Source organism: Gallus gallus, chromosome 3 (assembly GCF_016699485.2).
Source record: "Gallus gallus isolate bGalGal1 chromosome 3, bGalGal1.mat.broiler.GRCg7b, whole genome shotgun sequence".
NCBI classification, from domain to species: domain Eukaryota; kingdom Metazoa; phylum Chordata; class Aves; order Galliformes; family Phasianidae; genus Gallus; species Gallus gallus.
The window spans coordinates 105,079,966-105,103,316 of NC_052534.1; the positions used below are offsets into that span (position 1 = coordinate 105,079,966).

The window sequence follows — 23,351 nt, forward strand, 5'->3', positions numbered from 1 at the left end:
GCAGAGGTAGAGCTTGGAGCATCATCAGTGAGGCAGAGGGTTCAGTGCTCCCAAGACTTTTCCCTCTCAGTGTGGGATGCCCTGGGTGAGCAGTGCCTCCAGTGCATGCACCGAGATGTTATTATGGTGCAGAGAATTGCAAAAAGGGAGCAAACTACCCCTCCTCAGATGGAACTGAGTATGCTTTTAACCCAGACAGAAGGTTTGCATAACGTCACAGCACATTGGTCCCTTGCTTGGTTTGATTTTGCCCCAATCCAAAACAGCTTCTTTGAGTTCCTTTCAAATTTTCATACGTGATTAAGGTCCCCAGACTTTGTTATTGATGTTCAGACAGGGCAGTCTCTTGGAGGGAATCTTATACTGGGAACAACCCAGTAACCTTGACTGTTCCAGCACCACTGAGACATTTTCCCATTTCAATCTCTGAAGGCCGCTTTCCAGTGCAGTTATAGGCTGCTCCTGCATCAAGCCATTGGTTGTAGGAGCTCACTGGTCTTATGTTGATAACTGTGTTGTAAGACCAAGCTGTGCATGTCCCTGCTCATTGCAGGGGAGTTGGACTAGATGACCTTCAAAGGTCCCTTCCAACTATGGATTCTATGATTCAAAAGGCAGAATCATAACAAAGTGGGTCTTCAGACACAGTGGACTGTGGATGATCCCTCAAGATCTTGTGGATACCATAAGTTTACAGGTCTAATACTATTTGACGTTTTTATGGCTGAAAAATCTACCCGAGGTTCTTGAACACCCACATACCCGTGGGGTATGCCCAAAGTTGAACATCTTACATAAGCCAGAAGATCTGTGCTCTGGAAGAGTGGGTTTGATGAACTGAGGTCCTTCCTGATGTGTCTGAGTTATCATTACAAAAGGATCACTCCTCCTGAGAGCCCTGACTCCCCACCAAACTGCAGGGCAGCTCCAAGTAGGTGGGACGGACCCTTCCCAGCAGCAGTTTTGAGTTGCATCTGGGATTTTGTCAGTGTTTTTCAATGTCTCAACACATTTTTGTTCACTGAGTAATGTCAGGCTTGAAGAAAAGGTCTCCTTGAAGATTCCTCAGCCTCACATTTTAGTTTTAAAAGCACACAGAGCCCAGGTGAGCTTCCGACCAACCCCAAAAAGGCCAGAGATGAGGGAGGTGATGGGGTCACCATCCCCAGAGGTGTTCCATAACTGTGGGGATGTGGCACTGAAGGACGTGGGCAGTGGGCATAGTGGGGTGGGACAGGGGTTGGGCTTGGGGATCTCAGAGGTCTTTTCCAACCTGAATGATTGTAATGCTGATAGAGGCAAACCAGTTCCTCTTCTGGCTGATATGAATCTTGAATCAGCCTGAAGAGCATTTTTCACTGTACAGCCAACTGCAGCTTCACCAATAATCATCCAGCTCTTCAGCCGAAGCTTCCCAAATCACTCAGCTCATTACCATCCCCTTCCCACCCAGCCTTTGTGGCTGGCAAGTCAGAGATGACACTTGTGAGTGTACACAACTGTTATTGTTTTTGCAGTGTCTGGATAACTTGGTGAAATGTAGGACACTCCAGCTATTCCACCTCAGCAGCCTCCAGATATTAAAGATACTTCAGTGAATTAATTTTTTTTTTCCCAAGCAAACTGCTGCCAAAAATTCTCATTAAATACAAATATATTTTTTCATACATCCTGGAAGACAGGTGGAATAGCATAACGAGGGCCAATCAGCCCTGTCTTTGAAAGGCATCCTGTCAGGAACTAATATGGGATGAGGTTACAGACCTGGCTGCTAAAAGCGATAGTGGCAATGTGGATGCACTCAGACTTCTGCACAGTGTTTGACGTGGTGGCAACACAGTATTTTGATTAAGAAATGAAAAGTCTGCTCAACTTGTCATGGTGGGTGCTGCAGCTGTCGCACACATGGTAGGATCCCAGCAGCAATTGGAGGTGGGGAGTTGGCATCAGCAGAGCCCTACAGGAACCAAACCTCATCATTGCACTTCCACATGCACAGGGAGAACTATCAGCATGAGCCGGGCTGTCAGGAAGGGGAAAGATGCATCCAGGGAGGCTGGTATGGAACTGCTGCCGTTGCTGGGTAGGTTGGGAATAAGTGCTATGTGCACATATGGGGATAGGTGTGCACATGGGATGGCTCAGAGATGCTCTCCATGAGTGTGATTGCTTGTTAGACCAGTGACGTTGTGTCTGGGAGCTCGTGGTTTTAGGGTTTTTTGTTGGTGTTTTGGTTTGCTTTTCTATCTTTGTGTTTGGTGCTGGAAAAAAAAAAGGGTGTTCAGTTTCACAGCCTACATCTTCATAGAATCATGGAATCATTAAAGGTTGGACATAGAATCTTTGAAGGTTGGATAAGATCTTCAGCATCACCTAGTCCAACTGTCCACCTACCACCAATACTGCCCACGAAGGATGCTGGGAAAGTGGGGCTGTCCAGAGAGGAGCAGCAAGATTGAAACCAGAGCAGAGCTGCCTCTCCTGAAGTCATCATCAGCTCTCTCTGGCCTATTGGTCAGGAACGTAGAAGGTGGCCACCTGGGAGATGACATGGGTTTACCATCTTGCTTTAATGCTGCAGCCCTCGCTTTGAGGGAGAGGGAACATCAACATTGGCAATGCCTGACAGGTTTAAGCATCCCACAAAACGCTGCCTGTCCTGAGCTGCACTGGGCACACAGAGGGTGTCATGGAAAGGTGGCACGTGCCGCAAGTCCAAAGAGCAAAGCTTGGCACGCTGTGGGGCATGAAGAAGTCACAGACTGCCCCGATCCATGGCTCTAAGCACAGAACCAGCTGGGCTGGGTCTGAAACTGAAGAAGTTTCTATAGGCTGATAAAATTACGAGTGACCCAGAAAAACTCCTTCACTCTTTCCATGAGCAGAAATGCAAGGGGAGGGAGCAGGGCACTCGATGAATTATGAAACACTCGGAAGTGAAAGGCTGTGCAGACAAGTGCTGAATATTTCATTCCCTCTTATTCGGCTCTTGCCCGCAGGGGCTGTGGGTTGGGAGGCGCTCAAGGAAGGAAGGCATCACCCCAAACTTCACACCATGCATCTTTCTGGTAACTCTCACACATATGAGCTGACCTCAGGTCTGTGAGCAGAGCTGTGTGATGCAGAGGCACGTCTCACAGGAGCTTGCAAAAAGGTGTGAAGAAAGTGTTGAAAGGGCCAACATCTCACTGCTGAGGGGGCAGGAGCAGATGCTCATTGCCTGTTTTCATGGTTCAGATATCACAGCAGGGGAAAAGCTGTCAAAGAGCCAGAACTGGTGCTGAGATTCCTGCTTTTATCCGGTCCTGCTGCAGTAACAGCAGGCAATTATGAGCACATATGGGCAGCGTGTGCTTTGGAGTGTAGCTCAGCTGAGAGAGCAGAAAAGTGCTGGAGGTGGACGTGATGCTGCTCCTGTCTCTGGGCATAGAATCATAGGATTATAGGACCATAGAATATCTTGAATTGGAAGGCACTCACAGGGATCACTGAGTCCAACCCCTGGCTCCACACAGGACCACCCAACCCAAACCCTATGTCTGAGAGTGCTGTCCCAACGCTCTCTAAGCTCCATCATCTCAGGGCCATGCCCACTGCCCTGGGAGCTGTGCCATGCCCACCACCCTCTGGGACAGAGCTTTTCCCTAACCCCCACCTGACCCTCCCCTGACTCAGCTCTGGGGTCTGCCCCCCTTCCCCACAAGCATGCTGCAGATGGTTTCTGACCTGCCACAAATCCTTGTGATGCTGGGAGAGGTGATGACTGTGTCCAGAGACTGTATTCTCACCCCCTGCATTACAGAGCTCATGTTTCACAAGGAGCCTGACATTCAGACATGTCAGCTGAAGTCTGTGTGGCAAGCGACCTAGACAGGCTGAGAGCCAGATAGAGAGGAATGTGATGAGGTTCAACAAGGGTAAGTGTAGAGTCTTACTCCTGGGGAGGAATAACAGCACACACTAGAACAGGTTAAGGGCTGAGCTGCTGGAGAAGAGCTCTGCAGAGAAGGACCTGGGGGTTCTAATTGACCAGTGGTTGACCAACGGTTCACCAGAGGTTGACCAACAATTGACTATCAGTTGATCAAAGGTTGACCATGAGCCAGCAGTGTGCCCTGGTGGCCAAGAAAGCCAATGGGACCCTGAGGTGCATTGCACAGACCATGGACAGCAGGGCAAGGGAGGTTCTCCTCCTCTCTGCTCTGCACTGGGGAGGCCACATCTGGAGCACTGCACCCAGTGCTGAGCACCCCAGTTCAAAGGGGACAGAGAACAGCTGGAGAGAGCCCAGAGGAGGGCTGCAGAGATGGTGGGTGTCTGGAGCATCTCTCGTGGAGAATGAAGACTGAAGAGAAGGCTGAGAGGGGATCTGATCAATGTTTATCAATATCTAAAGGGTGGGTGTCAAGTGTATGGGGTCAGGCTCTTTTCAGTGGTGTGCAGTGACAGAACAAGGGGCAATGGGCACAAACTGGAACACAGGAACTTACATATCAACATAACAAAGAACTTCTTTCCTGTGAGAGTGACGCAGCGCTGGAACAGGCAGCCCAGAGAGGTGATGGGGTCTCCTTCTCTGGTGATATTAAAACTCATACCTTCCAGTGTGACCTTCTTTAGGGAACCTGCTTTAACGGGAGGATGGACTGGCCGATCTGCAGAGGTCCCTTCCAACCCCTATGATTCTGTGACTCTGCTCCTCTTAATCTGTTTCCCCTACAGCACACAGGAGGGCTGTGTGTGAAATGCCCCCTGGAGGCATTTGCTCCCTGTTGGAGGCCGGGGCTCTTTTCCTCCTCTCTTTGCTATGCACTTTGACAGGGCCAGATCCAGATGCCTCTGGGGAGAGCTGCTGTCCAAGCACATCGCTGCTACCGAGTCCTAAAGCCTTGAGACTGCATATTTCTGCAGCTCCCTCAACAGCTACGCCAAGGACACCCCCAGGCTGCACCCCAGGTCCCCCAAGGGACTGTTGGTGTGAGCAGATGACATGGTATGAGATGGTCAGTGCCACCAACTGAACCCATCACCAACACCAAAGCTTAACTGACTCATGGCTGGAGCTTGCAGCGTACAGGGAGAGGTTAGGAGCAATAGGCACGCTCTGTGGCTTGGGAGATTCAGGTTGGATGCTGGGAAAATTTTCTTCCCCAGGAGTTTGAGACAGCCTCAACAGGTGAGCAAAGAGGTGGGGGATCTGCACCCCCCAGGTTTGGTTGGACAAAGCCAGTGGTCATCCTCAACTAGCACCAGTGGTGGCCTTCCTCAGTGCAGAAGGTCTCTTTCACACAACGGCTCTGAGCCAAACATAGCAGTCCCTGAACAAAAAGCTCAGTGTCCTGCTGTGAGATGCCTTCAGAAAAACTGCAGCCCTAGACTGGTTTGCTGCTGGAGCAGCAGCTGTGAGCCCCATGCTGAAGGGGATTTCAGATGGGAAATATATGTTCAGCTGGTGTAAACTGAGCACAGGCACATTCCCACTCCCCTGCAATTGTCAAACAAGGCAAGGTAGCTTGGAACCACTTTAGAGCACTCTCCACAGCTCAAATGGAAAGTGGTAATGTCCCAAGCCATGGTGCTGCAGTCGCAGTGTTATTCTGCCTCCAGCATTATCCTGAGGATGCTGAAGAGGAAGGTGGAGGCAGCCTGAGTTCAGGGCAGGTTCTGTGGAGATCAGGCTGCTTCCAGGTAGCTTCAGCTCATTTTGCATTTCCCACCACACTGGTAAGGGGGGTTCCCACCTGCAGACACATCTGGGTCCACCACAGTCTAAGAAGAGCAGAGAAGCCACCACCATTGCGCCTGAGAGTTGTGCAGCATTTCCAAGGGGCTGATGATGATCCCCCTGGGTAGGCCATGTGGTGAGTGGTGTATGATGAAACTACAACGTGGCACAGTCCTGTTTCTGGTCAGACACGCTGGTGCTCCAGGTGGGTCCATCTCCAAAGTCAGTGCAGACACAGCACCAGAGCTGGGGCTACGTGGGGGTGGGAGAGGAGCCCTCCATACACCAATGTATGTTGTAGGCAGTTCCCATCTCCCTCTTTGATATCACATCCTGATAAATCAGCAAAAAAATTGCCAAAAAATAGCTTAACCAGCAGCTGTTTTTATTTTTGTTTTTGTTTTTGCCAGAGTACAGCACTGCAGGAACATGTGCATGCCATCAAACATCTTTGCTATCATCAGCCTCATAGCACTGGACGTGACATGCAAGGCCAGTGGTGTAAGGCAATGCCACATTGCACATTTCAGGGCTTTTTCCACATTGGGTGTCATTTGATTCACAGCTGGCTCTTTGCTCAGGCTGACTCAGCCCAGCCTGGGAAGATCCCTCAGGTGCAACACCAGAACACAGAGAACATAAAGTCACAGTTCTCTGACAAGCCATGAGCCAGCAGATAAGTAATGGCTTTTATTAGAGAGCTCTCCATGGTATTCACTGTGGGTTTTGATTTAATGAACTTGTCTGCTTTTAGTGCACACTGTGCTGCCCTCCCTGGCTGTGAGAGCAGTGGAGTATGGAGAGCCCAGGTAAGATTTGCCAGGAGCAATGAGATGCCTTCAGCCTGCTCATCCTGGAGGAGTTTTGGTGGTGATCAGATGCTCAGGGAGAATAGCCATGGTGGTTGGAAGGTGTCGTGTGCCCTCACCTCAGCCTTGGCATTTGTTGCAGCCCACAGTGGAAGTCAGCATGCTCATGCTTGAGCCCTCAAGCACAAGAGCAGGAACAAATTCAGAAAGAAGAAATAACATATTGAACCCTTGATCCACGTGGTCCCAGCTTAGGTGAGGCTGTCACCTACTGCAGAAGGTGCAACAACCACATGGGGACCGAGTCTGGTATGGCTCATGCACAACAGACCACAGCATTAACAACGATATTATAGGATGAAATCAAAGGTCCATTGGGTAGTTCAGATTTGAAGGCTTTTCTGGAGTTCTCTAGTCCAGTCTCATGCTCCAAGCAAGGTCAGCTTCACCTGCAGCAGGTTGATCAGCTTTTTATCCAGTTGGGTCTTGGAAACAGTAGGATGGAGATAACACAGCTTCTATGGGCCCTGCTGCGCTGCTTGAGGGTATCCAGCAGGCTGGGACATCCGGATGGGAAATCCATGAGGGCATCCAGCAGGGCGGCACATCCAGAATGGGAAGTCCAGTTTGGGTTCCCTTAGTTGTACCCTAGTAATTTAAGGCTGATTGTTCTCAACATTTCCTTTGCGTTTTTATCCCAGCAGCATTGCCTCAAAAACGGCTTCTCCTCTGACCATCTCTTTCATTAGAATCCTTGGCCCTGCATCTCCTGTCTGGATCCTCACAAGGCCAACGCGATGCAAGATAACCAACTAATTGACCAAATAAATAAATAAATAAATAAAGCAACCCAAACAACCACACGTGCTCTGGTGGCTCTTGGCCATCAAAGTACTTTCCCACTGAAAATGGACTCTGCTAGCTGCTCACAGCACCTCACCTGGCTTTTCTTTGTTTTGTAGGCTTATTGGCACTTTCCGGATGGTCCTGCAAAAGGTGGTGGAGGAAGGGCACGTGGAGGTGACAGATACACTCATAGATGACAATAATTCGGCCATCCAGGTGGGTTGCAAGGAGTAACTGGCCACAGCTGCCTTTCAGAATTGGTCCATCTGTCCACCTGCACCTCTGCCAGCCCTTTCTATGGGAACAGCCAAGCCTGTGTTGTGCACCTGAATGACCAAATCCTCACCTCCATCCCATTACTCTTGGTGTAAAGGCCAATGGCTCTGCAGATGTAAAGGATTTTCTGCAGAACCAAAATGAGAACAAATCCCCTTTTTTCCCCTTAGCCTGCACACAGACAGGGTGCAGTTGTTTGCACACAGCTCAGAAATAACCTGAAAATGTCCTGTCACCAGTGACCCAGTCTGGATCTGCATCCTTCATCCAGTCCCCCAGACTAAGGGACAGAATCCCCGCCTGCAGCTCAGTGGTGTGTAACTCAGCACATTTCAGGGCTGTTTAATGCATCTCATAGGAGCTGTTTCCCATGGAGACTGCATTTTATAACTTAGAAATACAGTGACTTTTGGTCTTGTGCATCAAAAACCACTGTGTTTTGACTAGACATGAAAATTTAGTCTCCTTCCTCTGCTAGACACAATGCTTTCCTATCCCTTTATAAGCAGCTTTTTAGGCTCAGCATTAAGATGTGCAATTGCATGTAACACTTTAATTGCATAACCCTTGTGTTAATGACAAGCAACTAGCAATAAAAAGACCAATGGTTTCATTAGCAGGAAGCACGAGCTGGCTTACTCTGTGAGGGTAAAGGGAATAAAAGCAGAAAGATACCAGTCCTAAGGAGGGAGAAGAAAATGGAGAAAGCACAGACTGAGGATGTGGTGATGATTTCAGGACTGGAGAAGTCACCTTCTGATATTTCCTTGGTTTTTCCTAAAGTCCATGTGAACATCCAAAGGAGGAAAACCCCATATATGACCATTCAGTATCACAGGGGGTGATAGGAAAAATCAGCAGATGGAAATTAAATCTGGGCAACTTCTTGATGTTGAAAACAATAACATTTTAGGATGAGCTAGCTTAGGACACTGGGTGGTTGGACTGGATGACCTTTCAGATCTTTTCCAGCTTTGGTGATTCTATGATTCTACGACTGAGGAGGTCCCAGAATTGCCTGGTGCCTTGGGGCCTGGCCAGGCACTCAATGGGGCAACACAACAGGTGAAGGGAGGTGATCTGCTGTCCTTCACCTCTTTACAAGCCAAGAGCATCTAACTGGAGACACCTGCAGGACAAATAATCTTCCCCACTCCATGGCTGAACATGCTCACCAACTCCCCTCTGAGTACCCAATATCTACATTCTCTGCATTTTTTTTTTAATTGGTGTCTGTAGAATGCTCTGGAAAATGTAAATGCTGAGCGTTGTGTACTGCTATGGATCAGGACAACGCTGGCAAGGCAGATGTGACAGGAAGACAGATCGCCCTTGGATGAGGTGATGAAACCCCCCTATCTTCTGCAGACCGCAAGCCATGTGCATTCACACGCACAAATCTCAGCTTTCAGGATCTTGCTTTGGGCAGAAATGCCACGTCCCTTTATTTCCCCTTCATTTCTGGGACATTTTAGCTCCAAGTCTCCCCTGTCAAAATCAGAGCCAGGAGGTGAGGGCGTGTTTACATTTTGGGCTTTCGGCTGGATTTCAGTCCCTTCTCCCATTCAGTCTCCATAGCAACTTCAGGGGCACAGAGACAAATGAGCTTCGTGAATTCCCTCCCCAAACCACTGCTGCCTGCCTTTGCTCCAGCAAGGGGATGAAATCAAACTGAGGGAGCCCTGAGGAGAGAATCCAGAGAGCAACACCTGGGATGTCTGCGTGGAGAATGATGGTGGAAATATAACAGTGGGCACATTGAATGACACGGAGTTCTTGAAGACTCTCCCCCACGACCACATCTTCTTGAAGTCAGAAGGACAGGGGGCTGAAAAATGATGGGATGTTTTGAGGAGGCGGAGGTGGGCAGAAAGCAATTTCCAGGCACAGCTTCGTCTTTCTGCAATCAAACACAGTGGAAGGGTCGAAAAACGTTTTTTTCTTCTTTTCTTTGCTGACTGCAAAGCATTGCTGGCAGCTTCCAGCTGGCCCTAATAACATTATTGACTTGTCCTAGCAAAGGGCTTAAGAGACCAAAGAATTGTGGAGCCAGGAGGAATTTCATATTGGTGTAATCTGGCCTTCAACAAGAGCAGCTCTGGGACACCTCAGAACTCGTTGTTATTGTCTCATCAGGTGGGGGAAAAGTTAAGAAAGAAGACCGCACAAATAAAAATGATCGTTGGAAGTCCAATGACAGAGGAATCCAACAGCCCTTCAATGAATCATTTCTCTGAGTAATTTTCTTTATTGTCACAACTCAAGTTTTCTGTGCGGTGTGGATTTCTCTTGGCTTCAGCTCACACCTACTATTTTCCCTTCCAACTAATGATGGCTTGAATAAAGTCATCACAGCCCAAAACAAAATCATGCATTTTATTGCACTGACAGTTTCCCATTTCTTTTCATGCATTCCTCCAGACCGCCTCCCATGTTTCCCAGCCTTTCATCCTCCCTTTGACGAGCTGAGGTTGGAGGCAGCCAGGATGCTGTACCTCCTCTGAAAAATATAGATGAGAAAAGGAAGATTTTCTGCAAACAAACAAACAAACAAGCAAAAAAAAAGTAAAAAAAAAAAAAAACCCACCACTCAAGCCATCCTTGAGTCACAGAGCTGGAAAGGTGCATCTCGCACGCCTTCCCCAGGGCAGAACCCATTGCTCTCACGGCATTTCTCCCCGAGATGTCTCTCACCTCATCTTTAAAGCCCTTGCACCCATCACTCTTCTCCCTTGAAGTGAGTCTGGTGCTGAATTCTTCCTTCTGCAAGGAACGTCTTGTCCTTGTATCTAAAATTAATTGCTTTGGCATTCGATCTAACCTGCAACTTAGAACGGAGGTGGTGAATGGTTTTCAGTTTTGTTTTGCTTTAATCTTTGTGCTTGCCTTTCAAAATGCACATGCTGTTAGTGGAGATAATTTTCTGATTGCTTTGACCAAAGCAGTGATTATAGGAGGACTTTGGACACTGGGACAGAGGTGGCATCAATGGCTGTTTGCAGCAAGATGAACTCTCACGTATTTGATTGGGCTTTAAAGGTTGGGGTCTTCTCTTGGAAAAACTGTTCAAGATCTCTAAACCAGGCAGCAGCCTGGTGCAAATTGTGTGTGGGTAAGAGGGGAATGAGAATGGGTGATGCACCACCAAGAGAAGCCATCAACACAACATGACCTTCATCTGCTGATGGTGAAGAGACTTGGGGAATTGAGGCAGAGAGGTCAAACCAGATAAGGCAGCAGCTCCTCCTGCCTTCCAGGTACTGCAGGACCTGTCTTCCACCCTGTGTAGCCCATGGGGGATGATCCTTCCTTCTTTGTGTCTTGCAGACCAGCATCTCCATAGAAATCAGGTACCAGGCTCTGGATGGGACAGTGGGTACGTGGAATGACAAGGAATTCCTGGAGACTCCCAGTGTCCACTCAGAAGGGGATGGCAGATACCCTCTGGAGACAGACAGCCTCCTCTCTGGCCACCGGCAGAGCACAGATGGGTCTGTGGGCAAATCCAACCAGCAGTCCACAGAGAGAAGCTTCAGGAGGTAATGTGTAAACCAGTGCATGGAGGTGCGTGGGGGCAGCAGGGCTGGGGAGGGCTTAGCTTAGCACCAAGGGACAACACTGCCCCAGCACCTGTGTAGCTCCACATCTGCGGAGCACTGCATTCCACAGCCATCAGGAGATCCATGCCACAGCTCAAGGTGAGAATGGCTTGTAGGGAGGGGTCTACCCCCTGGTGCCAGCAGGTCCCTTTGCTCCAGCATGTCTGCCCAGCACAGAGTCTTCCAGCAAGGATCCAGCTTTGGAGCATGTGATTGGCTTGCAAATCTAGTTATATACAGATCTGGGGAGGATTAAAGGTTCAGCTGTTGGCCAGGCCTCATCTTCCTGGATGTTGTTAGAGCTATTTGCAGATGTCTGGGGTCTTGCATCTTGATGGGGCTCGCAGTGCTCCCAGGACTCGACTCCCCCAGGGCAGGAGGTGGAGGTGAATGAAGCTGCAGCTGTACAGGGACAGGAGGATAGGTTGGTCATGAAGCCAAAACAGTGCAGATTCTTCAGGAGTAGAAGGTGATGGTGTCTTTGACCTGTTGGGAGCATTATGAGTGTGCATGTCTCGTGGTGAGGCTGCAGGAGAAACCAGGGATTCTGGAATAGGGGATGTGACAGGCCCTTGTGCCTCTGTATGTCACCAGACTTAAATGAAATCCTGTCCCAAATGCAGTGTTGGGACAGGTGAGTCCCATTTGGATTAGCTGAGGACCCTTCCCCCGTGATGGCACATGGGAACACATCCAGTCCTCTAAAGGGTGCTGTCACTAGTTTCCTATTAACTGAAGGCTCATGGGAGAATTGGTGGGTATCCATGATGTTTTCTAAGCCCGTAGAATGTAACATCAGGTGAAAACAAGCCCATGAGTGGTCCCTTTCCATTTCTTGACACAGAGCTGCTGTAACCAGTCACAAATGCAGCCTGGTCACTGGCATGGGTGGAGATGGCTCAGGACAGGGGACACTGCAGATGGTTGTCCACTGGGATGAAATGCAGGCTGGGATTGGTTCTGCCATGAGCTGTTGCTTATGGGTGCTCATGGCTCTGAGGAGTCTTTACCACCTCAAATGCCATCCATGAGGCCAAGGTACGGATGGGCACTGAGGTCAAGAGCCACACTGATGCTGGCTCAGTTTCAGCGCACCCCATGCTCAAACCCTGACACAGCTCTTCAAGTAGAAGAAGAGTTTTGCAAGTGTAAAGCCACTTGTGCATATTTGTATTGTTTTCATGGGCTGCTAAACCAGATTTTCAGCCAAATTTACAGAATTTATGTAGCCGGGTTGTCCATGACAGTGACTCCATCTGTCTGTCTCCAATAATTCTTGAGCTGAACAGGAAGAGTGGAGACCTCAAGGTCCCAAATTTGCTCAGTCTTGTGGGAAGAGATAAGCAGGTAGAGGGTAGAGGTTGCACACAGGGCAGGCAGAGGGAGTGGAGCTGGGTGCCCAGTGCCATACAGCCCCTGAATGATTGTCACAGTCCAACAGCATGCAAGGTATCGGTAGGCCAGAGGCAGACAGCCCTGGAGTTTGCAAACCCATACGGGAACCCAGCTTGGAGGGGTGAATCCAAGAATAACCCTATCAAACAACTGCTTTTCAACAAGCATTTACGTCTCTGGCACTGCTGAAACCATACATCCCCCACCCTGAGCTTCTGCAGTGGTGTGCTTCAATTCAATAGTGTTTGCTTTCTTCCTGTGTTTAGCACTTTATTACGGCCATATAAGGGCAACATTTCTTTTTCCCCACGGTGAGAGATTGAGGGAAGTTATCCCCAGCTGCTCACATCACTCCTAGGCACTTAATTAACTGTGTGAATTGGGCTGAAACCTGCAAGTTTTCGAGCAAATGGAAAATGCAGACTTGTTTCCCAGCTCGGTGGACCGTGATGCTGCCAAGGAGGGGATGATGTTGAAGGGATTGAAGGGTTTTCCTGCAGCAGAAGCCTGCAGGATGTGGGATGAGTTGTTTTTAAAGGCTCTGGAAAGGGACTAAGAGTCCAGCTAAGATGTCTAGCTGAGCTAGAGGTGGAAGACAGCTCCTGTAGCACTACAGATGATACCAGGGCACAGTTCAGAGTGGTTTGCTGAGCACCCCTGCAGGATGCACAGGGGCACGTGGTGGCTGCAGGCTGCTGAGTAGGTGTAGGACTGTCTGAGGCTGGTTTGCATGTCCTTGCAAAGTGGACACCTCCAAAAAAGCAAGGCATGCTCTTTCCACTCTCCCACGCAAGACAGAATGTGGATAACTGCACTAAAACTCAAAGATGGCCCGGGGTTCAACCCACTGCCTTGGTCCCAAGGAGCTCCCCTATGCCCTCTGGATGGAGACCTTCCCTGCATCAACGCACTTTGCTCAGCCTTGCTGCTCTGCACTTACCCTCTCCAATCCCAGGCGTGTTGGTCACTGATGTCAGCACCAATACGAGCAGCAAGCAGGGAAGGGGCTGATGTTTTCCGTGTCACCGCTCTCACAGGATGGAAGAGGACGAGATGTATTATCACAGCGAAGATGAACTTCTGGGAGAGGGGGACACCCTTAGCCAGGGTTCCCTCAACACGAGGTAGGGAGCTGTCCGCCACCCGCGGTGCTGATGGCAGTGGCGTTTGCGGTGCTGTGCTGCTCCCGTCCCCGTGGACGTGCCACAAGCATCGCCGCTGGATTCCCACTTCCCAGCTGAGGGAGAACTGGTAGGGGAACTGTGACTGGGAAGTTGTAGAAGCGTCCTTGGAAAGGACGCTCAGCTGTCAGGAGGAGCGCTGGGATCCAGGAGAAATGGCCTTGGGGTGGGAAGAGCTCCCTGTGATATGCATGAAGTTGTGATGTTCATTTGCGGTGGTTTTTCTTGCCATGCAGTGCTGATTTGTTCCCCACCTTGTCCCAGAAAGACTTTGACAAGAGATGCAACAAAGGAAAGTTCAGGTAAACCCAAGCACCAAGCTGATTCCATAGCCTATACCCAAAGGGCAGACGGAAATTTCCCATCCAGAACCTCTGTTTGGATGGGGCAGAGTTGGATGCCATGCAGTTTGGCTCCAAAGGCAGGAGTGTGTTCTTTCACTATTCATTTTGCTGTGTAGAGAAGCGTGACTGTTTTACATACCCAGCAAGCAGGAAGAAATCTTGGCAGCTCTGTAACTGTGTGTCTTCACAGGCTGCTTCCATCATCTGTGTCCTCCTAGGGGGAATTCGAATCCAAATGAAGGTGCTGGGAAAATCTCCCTGGATTTCCACAGGCTGTCAGCTTCATCTCCATCACAAAGCTGCCTCTTCTCCTGGCTTATTAGTAACATCATTTTATTATCCAGCTGAATCCCTTTGCTGAGAGGATGCAGAGGTGGGGAAAAAAGTGGGCCTTCATATGTGAAGAGCAGCAGCCACAACCAGGAGCACGAAGATGGCCAAACTTCTGTCTTTACTTAGCAGTTCAGTGCAGGAGCTCAAAGTTGTGTGCAGGTAGATGGGAATGGATGACCAGGTTAATAGGATCACTGTCATCTCCATTGGGTGGCTTAGATGGCCCTTAGGTCCAGGGGCTGCTCAGGGAGGTAACAGTGCTCTGGGGGGGAGGGGGGGATGGGATGATGGGGATGCTATGGCATTGAGCAGTTTCTCAACAGAGAGCAAGGGTTGTGTTACATCCCTTCACCACCCTGCCCTTCACACAAAGCCCACAGGGATAGCCATTTGCTCCTCATAAAACCCCAGCATGGTTCATAGTAAGAAAGTGCAGCTGCAAAACTATTTTGCTCTTTTTCCTCCACAACAGGGAAAAAATACCAAAGTGCCTGGAGCACCTTCTGTGCTCCCTGCTGATGGCTCAGGCAGAGACAAATAGCACAGAGCCGACATCAGGCTGCAGTCAATAATGTGCAGAAAGCAGGCTGGAAGCCTGTTTTGTGTTCAGCAGCAGCAGCCTCAGAGATAAACGCCATCATCTCCAGCAGGAGCTCCCCAAAAACCCATTGGGGACTGCTCAAGGAGGCTACAAAAGCCCTTGCCCTCTGTGGTCTCCTTTTATGACCCACCGCACAGGAGCTGGTGCCTGCTATTTCATGCTGAATGACAGCAGGTGGCTGTTACTTTGGGCACATATTCTTAAAGCACAGCCTCTGTGCTTCTTCATGGCTTAACCCCTGTGTGCAGATGGATCCCTCAGGAGCCTGGGATCACCCTCTGATTGCAAGCAGTAGCTGCACACAGTCTGAGTTAGGGACTGTAGCACCGCAGGAGCTGCTCTTATTATTCCATCCACGAGAACAGGAACCATGTGTACTTATAAAAAGCAAGCCATTATTCCCTTATTTCTATGATATTTGAATGTTAGGTTAGAGAAAATTAGGGAGAAGGAGATTGTGGCTTTGTGCGTGAGGTAGATGTCTCTGCACCAGGTCCCCACCACGTAGCGACCTCCCACAGAGCACCTCCCTACCATCCCTACCGCAGCTGGAGTCCAGCAACAGACCTCTGCTGACCACTTCTGGCAGCTCACTGAGTCCCATGTGGACTCTGTGCCTCTATGTTCTGCACAGAGCTTTTGGACAGCCGAGCAAGATGGAGATGAGACAAGAAGGCAGCTGTTGTAAGCGAGGATGGGGGAAGCCAAAAAGCCCCTCCAAAAAGCAAGATGGTCTCATACCATTGAGGTGCACTGAAGCAGCACGGATTGGGAAGAAGCAGCCTTAATCTCAGCCTTAAAGAGCAATCCAGTCCCTGTGACTCTCATCAGGAATAGCCAAGAAAGCAGGGAACACAACACTTGGGACAAGAAGGCATTTTCTTCTTTTTTTCTTTAATGTACAAGAGTTTGCCTTTGTGCTTTTGCTGGGAAGGCAGCCAGTGTGCTTTGGGATAGCTGAAATCTAGCTTGGTGCCCACTGCCTCCACGCAGTCAGGACAGGGCACAGCACCGACCCAACACAGCCCTTTCCAGCCTGAGCCACTTTTCTCTTAGAGCAATTTTCACCTCAGGCAGAAGGGAGGAAAGAGGTCAGGATTGATGGGACTGGTTCACTTCCACTCTAATGGGGAGCTCATCCAGTTCAGCTGGTTTGACCAGCAGAAGGAGGTTCAGCTCAGTGTTTGTGGGTCCACAGGCATGCATGGAGTGGTTTGCTGTGTTGCAGTGTTCTGAGGTTGTTCCTATACCCGCTGGTTTAAACTATAGCACAGTGGAAGCTCTCTAACTTCTCATCATAGTCATTTTTTTCCTCTCTGTCTGTAATTTCCCCAGCCTTGGAGATGATGCGGAAGAAGAGCAGCACACTAGGTAAATACCCAAAGCAGACCTGCTCAGACTGTGGCCCTGAAGCCCTGCTGAGATGCTCTCAGAGCCTTGCTCTTTCTTAAATCCAAGCTTAAATGTCAAAACTTTGAGACTCAGATAAGTAAAATTCAGATCTGTGCATTTCACCAGGGCTCACAGGTTGGATCCTGATCATTGTGCAGTGTCCATCATGAGCTGCAGGGACTGCTGGACTGCCCAGATTTCAGTGGGATGGGGCTGTGCACATCACAGCTGCTGACCACCTTGAAACTGAGCTCCCAGGAAGCATCACCTGATAGCTGCTGACCTTAAAATATTCATGGGCAGGACAGAGCTCTGCAGCAGAAAGCAATCTGGTCCCGGTGAATTATTGATCTTGCCTTTTCTTGTACTTGCCCAGTGGTCCCAGGCCATGCCTGACTGGGTTCAGTCTGCTGCAAATTATCCCTTTGGGTCACTTGCTCTAAAGCTGGGGTCATTGCCAAGCACTGGCGTTGAACTTGGTGATGAAACCACCCGTGACGGATGGCGGGGAGAGGCAGGATTCCCTGCTTCAGGCTTGGGCACCTCTCTGGTCAGCCTGCACTCTTCGTTTGGCTTTCCAGAGCTGCTGTGGATAAAGAGAGGTGGAAGCTAGGGCTGTTAGGGGAAGCTGGCATAACCAGGCAAGTTTGGGAGGGTCCTTCTCATCTTGAGTAAAACTAAGAGAAATGATCTCCCATCAGTCCCAGATTATCAGTCCCTGCCAAGTTTCACCCATCCATTTTGCAGTCCTTCCAGTAAACCATGAAATTGCTAGGAAGAGTACATTCCTGAAAAACAAGAAATTGGTGTCCAAGCAAAGAACTTGGTGCTTCTGTGAGACCCAGGGCAGAGCCTCCGCAGCAGCTGTTAGCACCTGCAATTTAGGTTGACTCCAATTTGATCCAGTGCAGATCTCTCAGATCTAGCAGGAGCATTGGATGTTGCCTGCTGCCAGGTGGTGCCAGCTCCTGTGCCCTGTGCCAGAAGTGCAGACCCTGCCAACATATGGACTTCTCCTGAGTGAGTGGAGCACCCTAGGCTGAGTATATCCAGCAAAAGCCACCAACTATCAGCTATCTTAGAGTACATTCTGGCAGGGAACTGTGGTTTGGCAACACTGGCATCCCTGTAAGAAGGGGATGTCACCATGCACTGGCTTGATCAGGTCAATGTTTGCCTTGCTGAGGGTGGCCTACTTCAAGAAGCCTGATGTTGTGGTTGTATTTCTCTCTTTCTCTTCTGTGCCTCACACAGGATTAAGTTTAACGACGGATACAAGTCAGTAGCAAGGTACCAAAATGTCATGGCTGGTGGCATCCTGACTTTTTATTGGGGGGGTTGCTCTTATCCCATCCCGTTCTAGTCATAGATTCACCAAATCCCAGAGTGGTTTGGGTCGTAAGGGACCTTAACGCCCATCCAGTTCCAACCCCTGCCATGAGAAGGGACGCCTCCTATCAGATGAGGTTGCTCAAATCCACACCCAACCTGGCCAGTCACGCCACGTCCCATGCATAAAAACATCGTGGATTTGGGACACAAGCTAAACTGTGTTAAACCCCAAATCTTTGTCCCAATGGACAGCTCAAGAAAGGATGTGCAGGTTTCACCACGAAGAGCTGCCTCAGGCTCAAGTGAGCAGAATAAGGGGAGAGGACCTGAGTAAAGCTGACCCCTGAGGCAGCACTTTCAGGGGCTTTCTGTGGGACCTAACCATGCCTGCAAACCTCTCCCATGTTGCGTGACAGAGGGAGGCAGATCCTGTCTCTACAGACAAATCCCATGTAACATACTGAGGATCACCTGTCTGTAGGGCTAGTGGACTCCCAGAGGAGGAGAGTATGAGTCAATTTAGTTGCCATGGGTGGTTCCAGGATGATGATCCCAACACCAACCAGGCCAAAGGAGGCCTGAGGAAAAGCATCCCCAGGGCAATTTGACTGACTGCTGGCTAGTGGGAGAGAGCTTCCAGCCTGGCCAGAGACAGGGATACGGGAAGGGCCATGAGACCCAGGACAGGGTCAGTCCATGGAGGAGATGCATTCTGCTCTTCACTGCTGCTGCTCAGCAGATTGGGGGAGGTGGAGAAGATGCAGAAGGAGAACACTCTCCTGCTGCTGGTAGGTGGGGCTTGGGTGGTTGCAGAGAGCTGTGGGACACTGCCTTCTCACTACCTTGCCACACAGTGCTGACCAAGGCCAGAGTGGTGAACACTGCATTAAATGAACCTTCTCAGCATCACCTCTGGCGGATCCTGCCAGGGTGGGGTTGCAGCCAATGTTCCCTTCCCCTGTCCCAGTGGGCTCCCATGGGCTGTGGGAGGGCATATCCATTTGGGTGGGTTTGGTGCTTCCTCATGTTCATCCTCCTGGCTGTGTCTCTTCCAAACAGCGAAGACCCTGAAGACACCAGGTACTGGGGATGGTATCCCTCCTTTGCTCAGGCCCTCTGGGCATGCTGTGTGCTTGCATGAGACATGCATGTTAGCATACCAATCCCTGCATGTTGTCTGGACATGAGGAAAGGACCTAACTGCTTCCTGCCCTCTTCTTGGGGACAGAGATTTCTTGTATTCACTCTGTCCCATCCTCTCCAAAGGGCAAGTAGATTGTATTCTCACCTATGCCCAGCAAGGACATATTTCCTTCTACTCACAGGACTTCCAAAGGAGATCAGAGGATAATATTTTTCTGCTTGCATAGCTATCAACCCACCCACTCACCCATCTACTCATCCATCCATCCATATCCATCCATTCCTCCATTCATCCCAATGCAATTTGAGGTACCACCTCACCTTAATGTTATTTTTTCCATCCGTCTATCTATTCATTGATCCATCTCAATACAATCCACCTATATCATTGCGTTTCTTTCCATTTGTCCATTAATGCAATCATCTCCATCCATCCCTCTATCCATCCACTCCTGTGTAGGTCTACTGTCTGTCCATTCATTCCAGTGTCACTCCATCCCTCCGTTCACCCACCCACCCACCCACCCACCCATTCATCCACCCATTCATCCATCCACCCTTCCTTCCCTCCTTCCATGCATCCACTCATTCTGTCTATCCAGTCCTGGTGCAGTGAAATCTCGCTCTGGCATGCTGGTGAACTGGGTTTGGTTGGTTGCTCGATGCATGATATTGATGGAGGTTTTGAGGGAGAAGGTGGGTGTGGGTCTCTGTCACTGCAGCAGGATGAATCCCATTGAAGGAATCAATCTTTCTGATTGCAGAGCTAAGGCTAAGGGGAAAGAGAAAAGACACCTCATGTTGCCATTCAGGTACCTGACTCCCCCATCCCTGCCTGGGGCCACTTTCAGCAGTGTTATTGCTTTCCATTGAAACAGCTCCAGGGCAGGACCTCAAGTTCATCTGTGCTCACCAGAGTGCCTAAGACCAATTTGCATGAAGACATAAAGTAGGAATTCCCTGCTGGTGCCACTAATGGGAAATTTGCATCCTTTTCCAGCACAAAAATGTTAAACTGTGGCTGTTTGCAGTCAGAGAAGCATCCTTCTGCAGTGAGGCGTGGAGTGGAAGGGGCAGGGGATGAGGGATGAGACAGAAAGAGAATAATCTAGCGTTGGTTGTTCCATCGGGGCCCTTTAAAAAGAGTATCTGTACTTCTCATGTAGCGCAATGCCAAGTACTTCTGCACCCCCTGCCACCACCCAGAACAACGTAGCTCATACACCCAAGGATGCTGCTCTCCAACTGGGCATGGCTGACCAGGCCCTGCAGCATCCTGTGGTGGAGGCACCTCCATGGGAATTTGGAAGGGTTTTAGCCATAGCTGAGCAGGATCCTGCACAGGTGAATTATTCAAGGACACACAGCCATTCATCCACATCTATGACCCATGGGAGGAAGCAGGGCATGACTTAAACCCCCACCCCAGGCAGGAGCACAAGGGCAGGTGATCCACCTGAATCACTGGCATCAGTGCTTGCTTGTTGCCATGCCAAGCACAGCTGGCAACGGAGGCATTTCTGCAGTGTGCTCCCAGAGCAGGTGTTGGTGCATGTGGAGGGCAGCACTGACAGCCCCAGGAGCAGCTCCTGGATGGATTTCCTTGGCTGCTTCCCATCCCAAGCTCCACGCTGATCCTTGCCCACCTGGGCTGAACTGAATGATTCTACTCTTCCCTGACCTAACCTAGCACTGGGTCCTGGCCTCTCTCCTGTGCAGGCCTCCTGGACATCACCTGTTGAAAAACCCACTTCACACACCATTTATTTTTTCTAATATATTTTTTTCTAGTGTTTTTCCAGCACGTACAACCAGAGAGTCATGCTCCATAGACACCCTCCTGCTCTGTGCCCCCAGCACAGACACAGCTATAGAGAGAAAGCAATAAACTGTAATTAAAACCCAGCCCTCCTAATTACCTTTGACAACTGGTTAATTGCTTTCTCCTCCCACTTTGTTGATGCGTTAAAGGGGGAAATTAGGCAGAGTAGAAAGAGTGACTAGGGAGGGGGAACAGGGAGGTAGAGTCAAGGCAGTGCTACAGCCTGGGAGTGGGGGGTACCTGGGAGAGCTTGTAAGGTTCTGTAAGGGGAAAAGCATCTCCTTCTCCCTTTGTGGTCTGATGAAGTTCTTGATGTGCACTGAAATTTGCCTTTTGTCCCCCTGACGCATGGCCCTGGCTCCAGCAAAGGCAAAGAGAAGACAAAGGAGCACAAGTAGGTTGGCTCTCCGTGCTCCACTTCTTTTACTTCCAGCTCTCCTAGCTTACTTTGCATTCCTTGCACATGTGGCATGCTCTCCCTTTCTCTAAAGCTGAGAGTGCCAGGTCCAGAGAAGCTTTGGGTTTCTGAGATGTTTGGGGCAAGGGGACGGTTTGGGCGCAGATTATCAGCACAGGACTGAGGAAACAAGACTTAGCATCAGATTTATAACTCCAATGCCCACAGGCCAGCCTGTTGTGTCACCCGTATAGGTACCTCTTCAGCTCCTGCTTGCTTTTACCCCAGCTCCTTGTGCTGTTCCCACACCAGGAGCTCTTTAGAGCATTCTCCAAAGAGCAGTGTCCTGCAGCTCTCTGGCGTAACAGATCTGTTGAAACTTAAGCTCCAGCCTTCTGAGAGTGCAGGCTGATATCTGCTGCCTAGGAGCAATCCCTGCCCTAGCATAGGGTGTTCTCAATCAGCGTGGTCTCTTCTGGCTCCTATTTATTGCACTGCTGCTTACAGTCAAGTTTACAGCAGCATCTTGCTGTGTTGGTTGTGCATGGACAGGCACTCTTTACAAGAGCGGAGGCAGCACCCCCCTGACAGACATCATTCCTGCAGGGAAATGAACCACAAAGGCCCTGCTCTCTTTCCCTGCTCTCAACTCCCCAGTAAAAAGCAATGATTAAAGTGTCCTGTTCAGCCATGAATAATTAACCAGCAATCTGCAACTAGATCTTTAACTAGGAGTTGGCCTGGAGAGAGACTGCTTCCAGCTCCCTGCACATGCCTTCAAATCTGGTTGTCCCTGTGTGCTCCCCTCTTGCTAAGCCACATGGGGCAACCCAGAAGGGGCAAAGCCATGCTCTTCTGTCAGCTGCATCTGGTGGATATGCATTTTGTCATTAATGGGAAGCAATCTGTTTTCTCAGACACCAGAAAATCCAAGGGAAGAGTGATGTGGGAGGCTGGGTGGGTGCTCTGGTACCTAATTGAGGGTTAAGCTTTCTTGGAAGCCTGGCCTGACTTGGGAACAGCATTGAAGTGCACAGTCCTTCACCCCCAGCCTTGCAGGAGCCTTGCTACCAAGCAGGGTTGCAGTGGGTTAGCAGCCTGCACTGCTTTGGAGGGGACCGGGAAGGTGAGCTGGCACTCTTTAGCAAAACAGGCTCAAGCCGGGCTGTGGCAGAGGGGGTTGGTCTGGGTGGCACTATGCTGCCTGTGTTGGCATCTCAGGTTCACTGTTCCTCATGCAATATTCACGTAGGGACGGTGTCAGCTCGCTGCCAGCTCCCCATCCACACTGTAGGGTGTCTGTGGCCATTTCTCTCCTCATTTTAACCTGGTGGGAGGAACACTGGGTTGGCACAGCCTTTCTTCAGTGCTGCCGAGACCCTGCCGGGCCTGAAGAGGAGGCTTGGAGGGGGTCTCCATATGTGCTTGCTCCCAGCCCGCATATAGGGATGGCTGCCCCACCATAGGTGTGCCGCTGGTGGCTCTACTGTCACCACTGAGCCATTCTCCTGGAGGAAGCCGGGTCCCGGAGAGCTGACGGTGAAGGTAGTACCCTGTGGGATGGGGGTGGGTTAGGGGACAGCTGTGGGATGTGTTGTTGTTCACCTGGCTTGGAGAAGGTGACGGATGGGGCTTGGGAAGGGGATGGAGTTCTGGGATGGATTATCGGGGCATGTGCCTGCAAAGCATCTAGAATGGCTTTCTCCTTGCTACTTGCTTGCTCTTTCCCTTCTCCTTGGCACTGCCAAAATTCACAGGAATGCATTTTCATCCACTTCTTCATTTTTCTTTTCCCTGCGTGGCCTCCAAACTGCCACTTCCTGGATATCCCTGGGGCTGCACTCCTCGGAGATAACACCAGGAAGGGCAGTGTTGGGGGAAGGATGCAGGTGGGGCTGAGATGAGCAGCAGGGAGATGTGATTGGGGTGTGGGAACAGGAACCACCTGAAGCTTTCTCCTCTGAGGGACCTTGTGCTGTCTGAGCTCTCCTCTCTGTGCCAGCTGGAGCCAAGTCTTGTCTTGTGAATGAGCTGGAGGCTGTCAGGATGTAGATTTCCCATCTCTGGGGCCTCTGATGCAGTTAAGTTGCCTTTGGGGATAGGTGAGAGACTGCTGTGGCTGATCTCCCCAGCACATTCACTACAGCTTAGCTGGC

General features: G+C 50.1%; 1 protein-coding gene across 3 annotated transcripts in view; it reads left to right on the top strand.

The window, feature by feature from the left end:
- OTOF (otoferlin) overlaps positions 1 to 23,351 on the top strand; it is a 71,819-nt gene that overhangs the window by 14,395 nt on the left and 34,073 nt on the right. For all 3 annotated transcript variants that reach the window (XM_046939401.1, XM_015285201.4, XM_015285203.4), the window contains exons 4-11: positions 7,497 to 7,596; positions 10,984 to 11,195; positions 13,688 to 13,774; positions 16,445 to 16,480; positions 17,756 to 17,791; positions 18,893 to 18,913; positions 19,741 to 19,788; positions 21,163 to 21,192. In XM_046939401.1, coding sequence (XP_046795357.1) covers positions 7,497 to 7,596; positions 10,984 to 11,195; positions 13,688 to 13,774; positions 16,445 to 16,480; positions 17,756 to 17,791; positions 18,893 to 18,913; positions 19,741 to 19,788; positions 21,163 to 21,192 — 570 coding nt within the window. The remainder of the gene's footprint in view (positions 1 to 7,496; positions 7,597 to 10,983; positions 11,196 to 13,687; positions 13,775 to 16,444; positions 16,481 to 17,755; positions 17,792 to 18,892; positions 18,914 to 19,740; positions 19,789 to 21,162; positions 21,193 to 23,351) is intronic.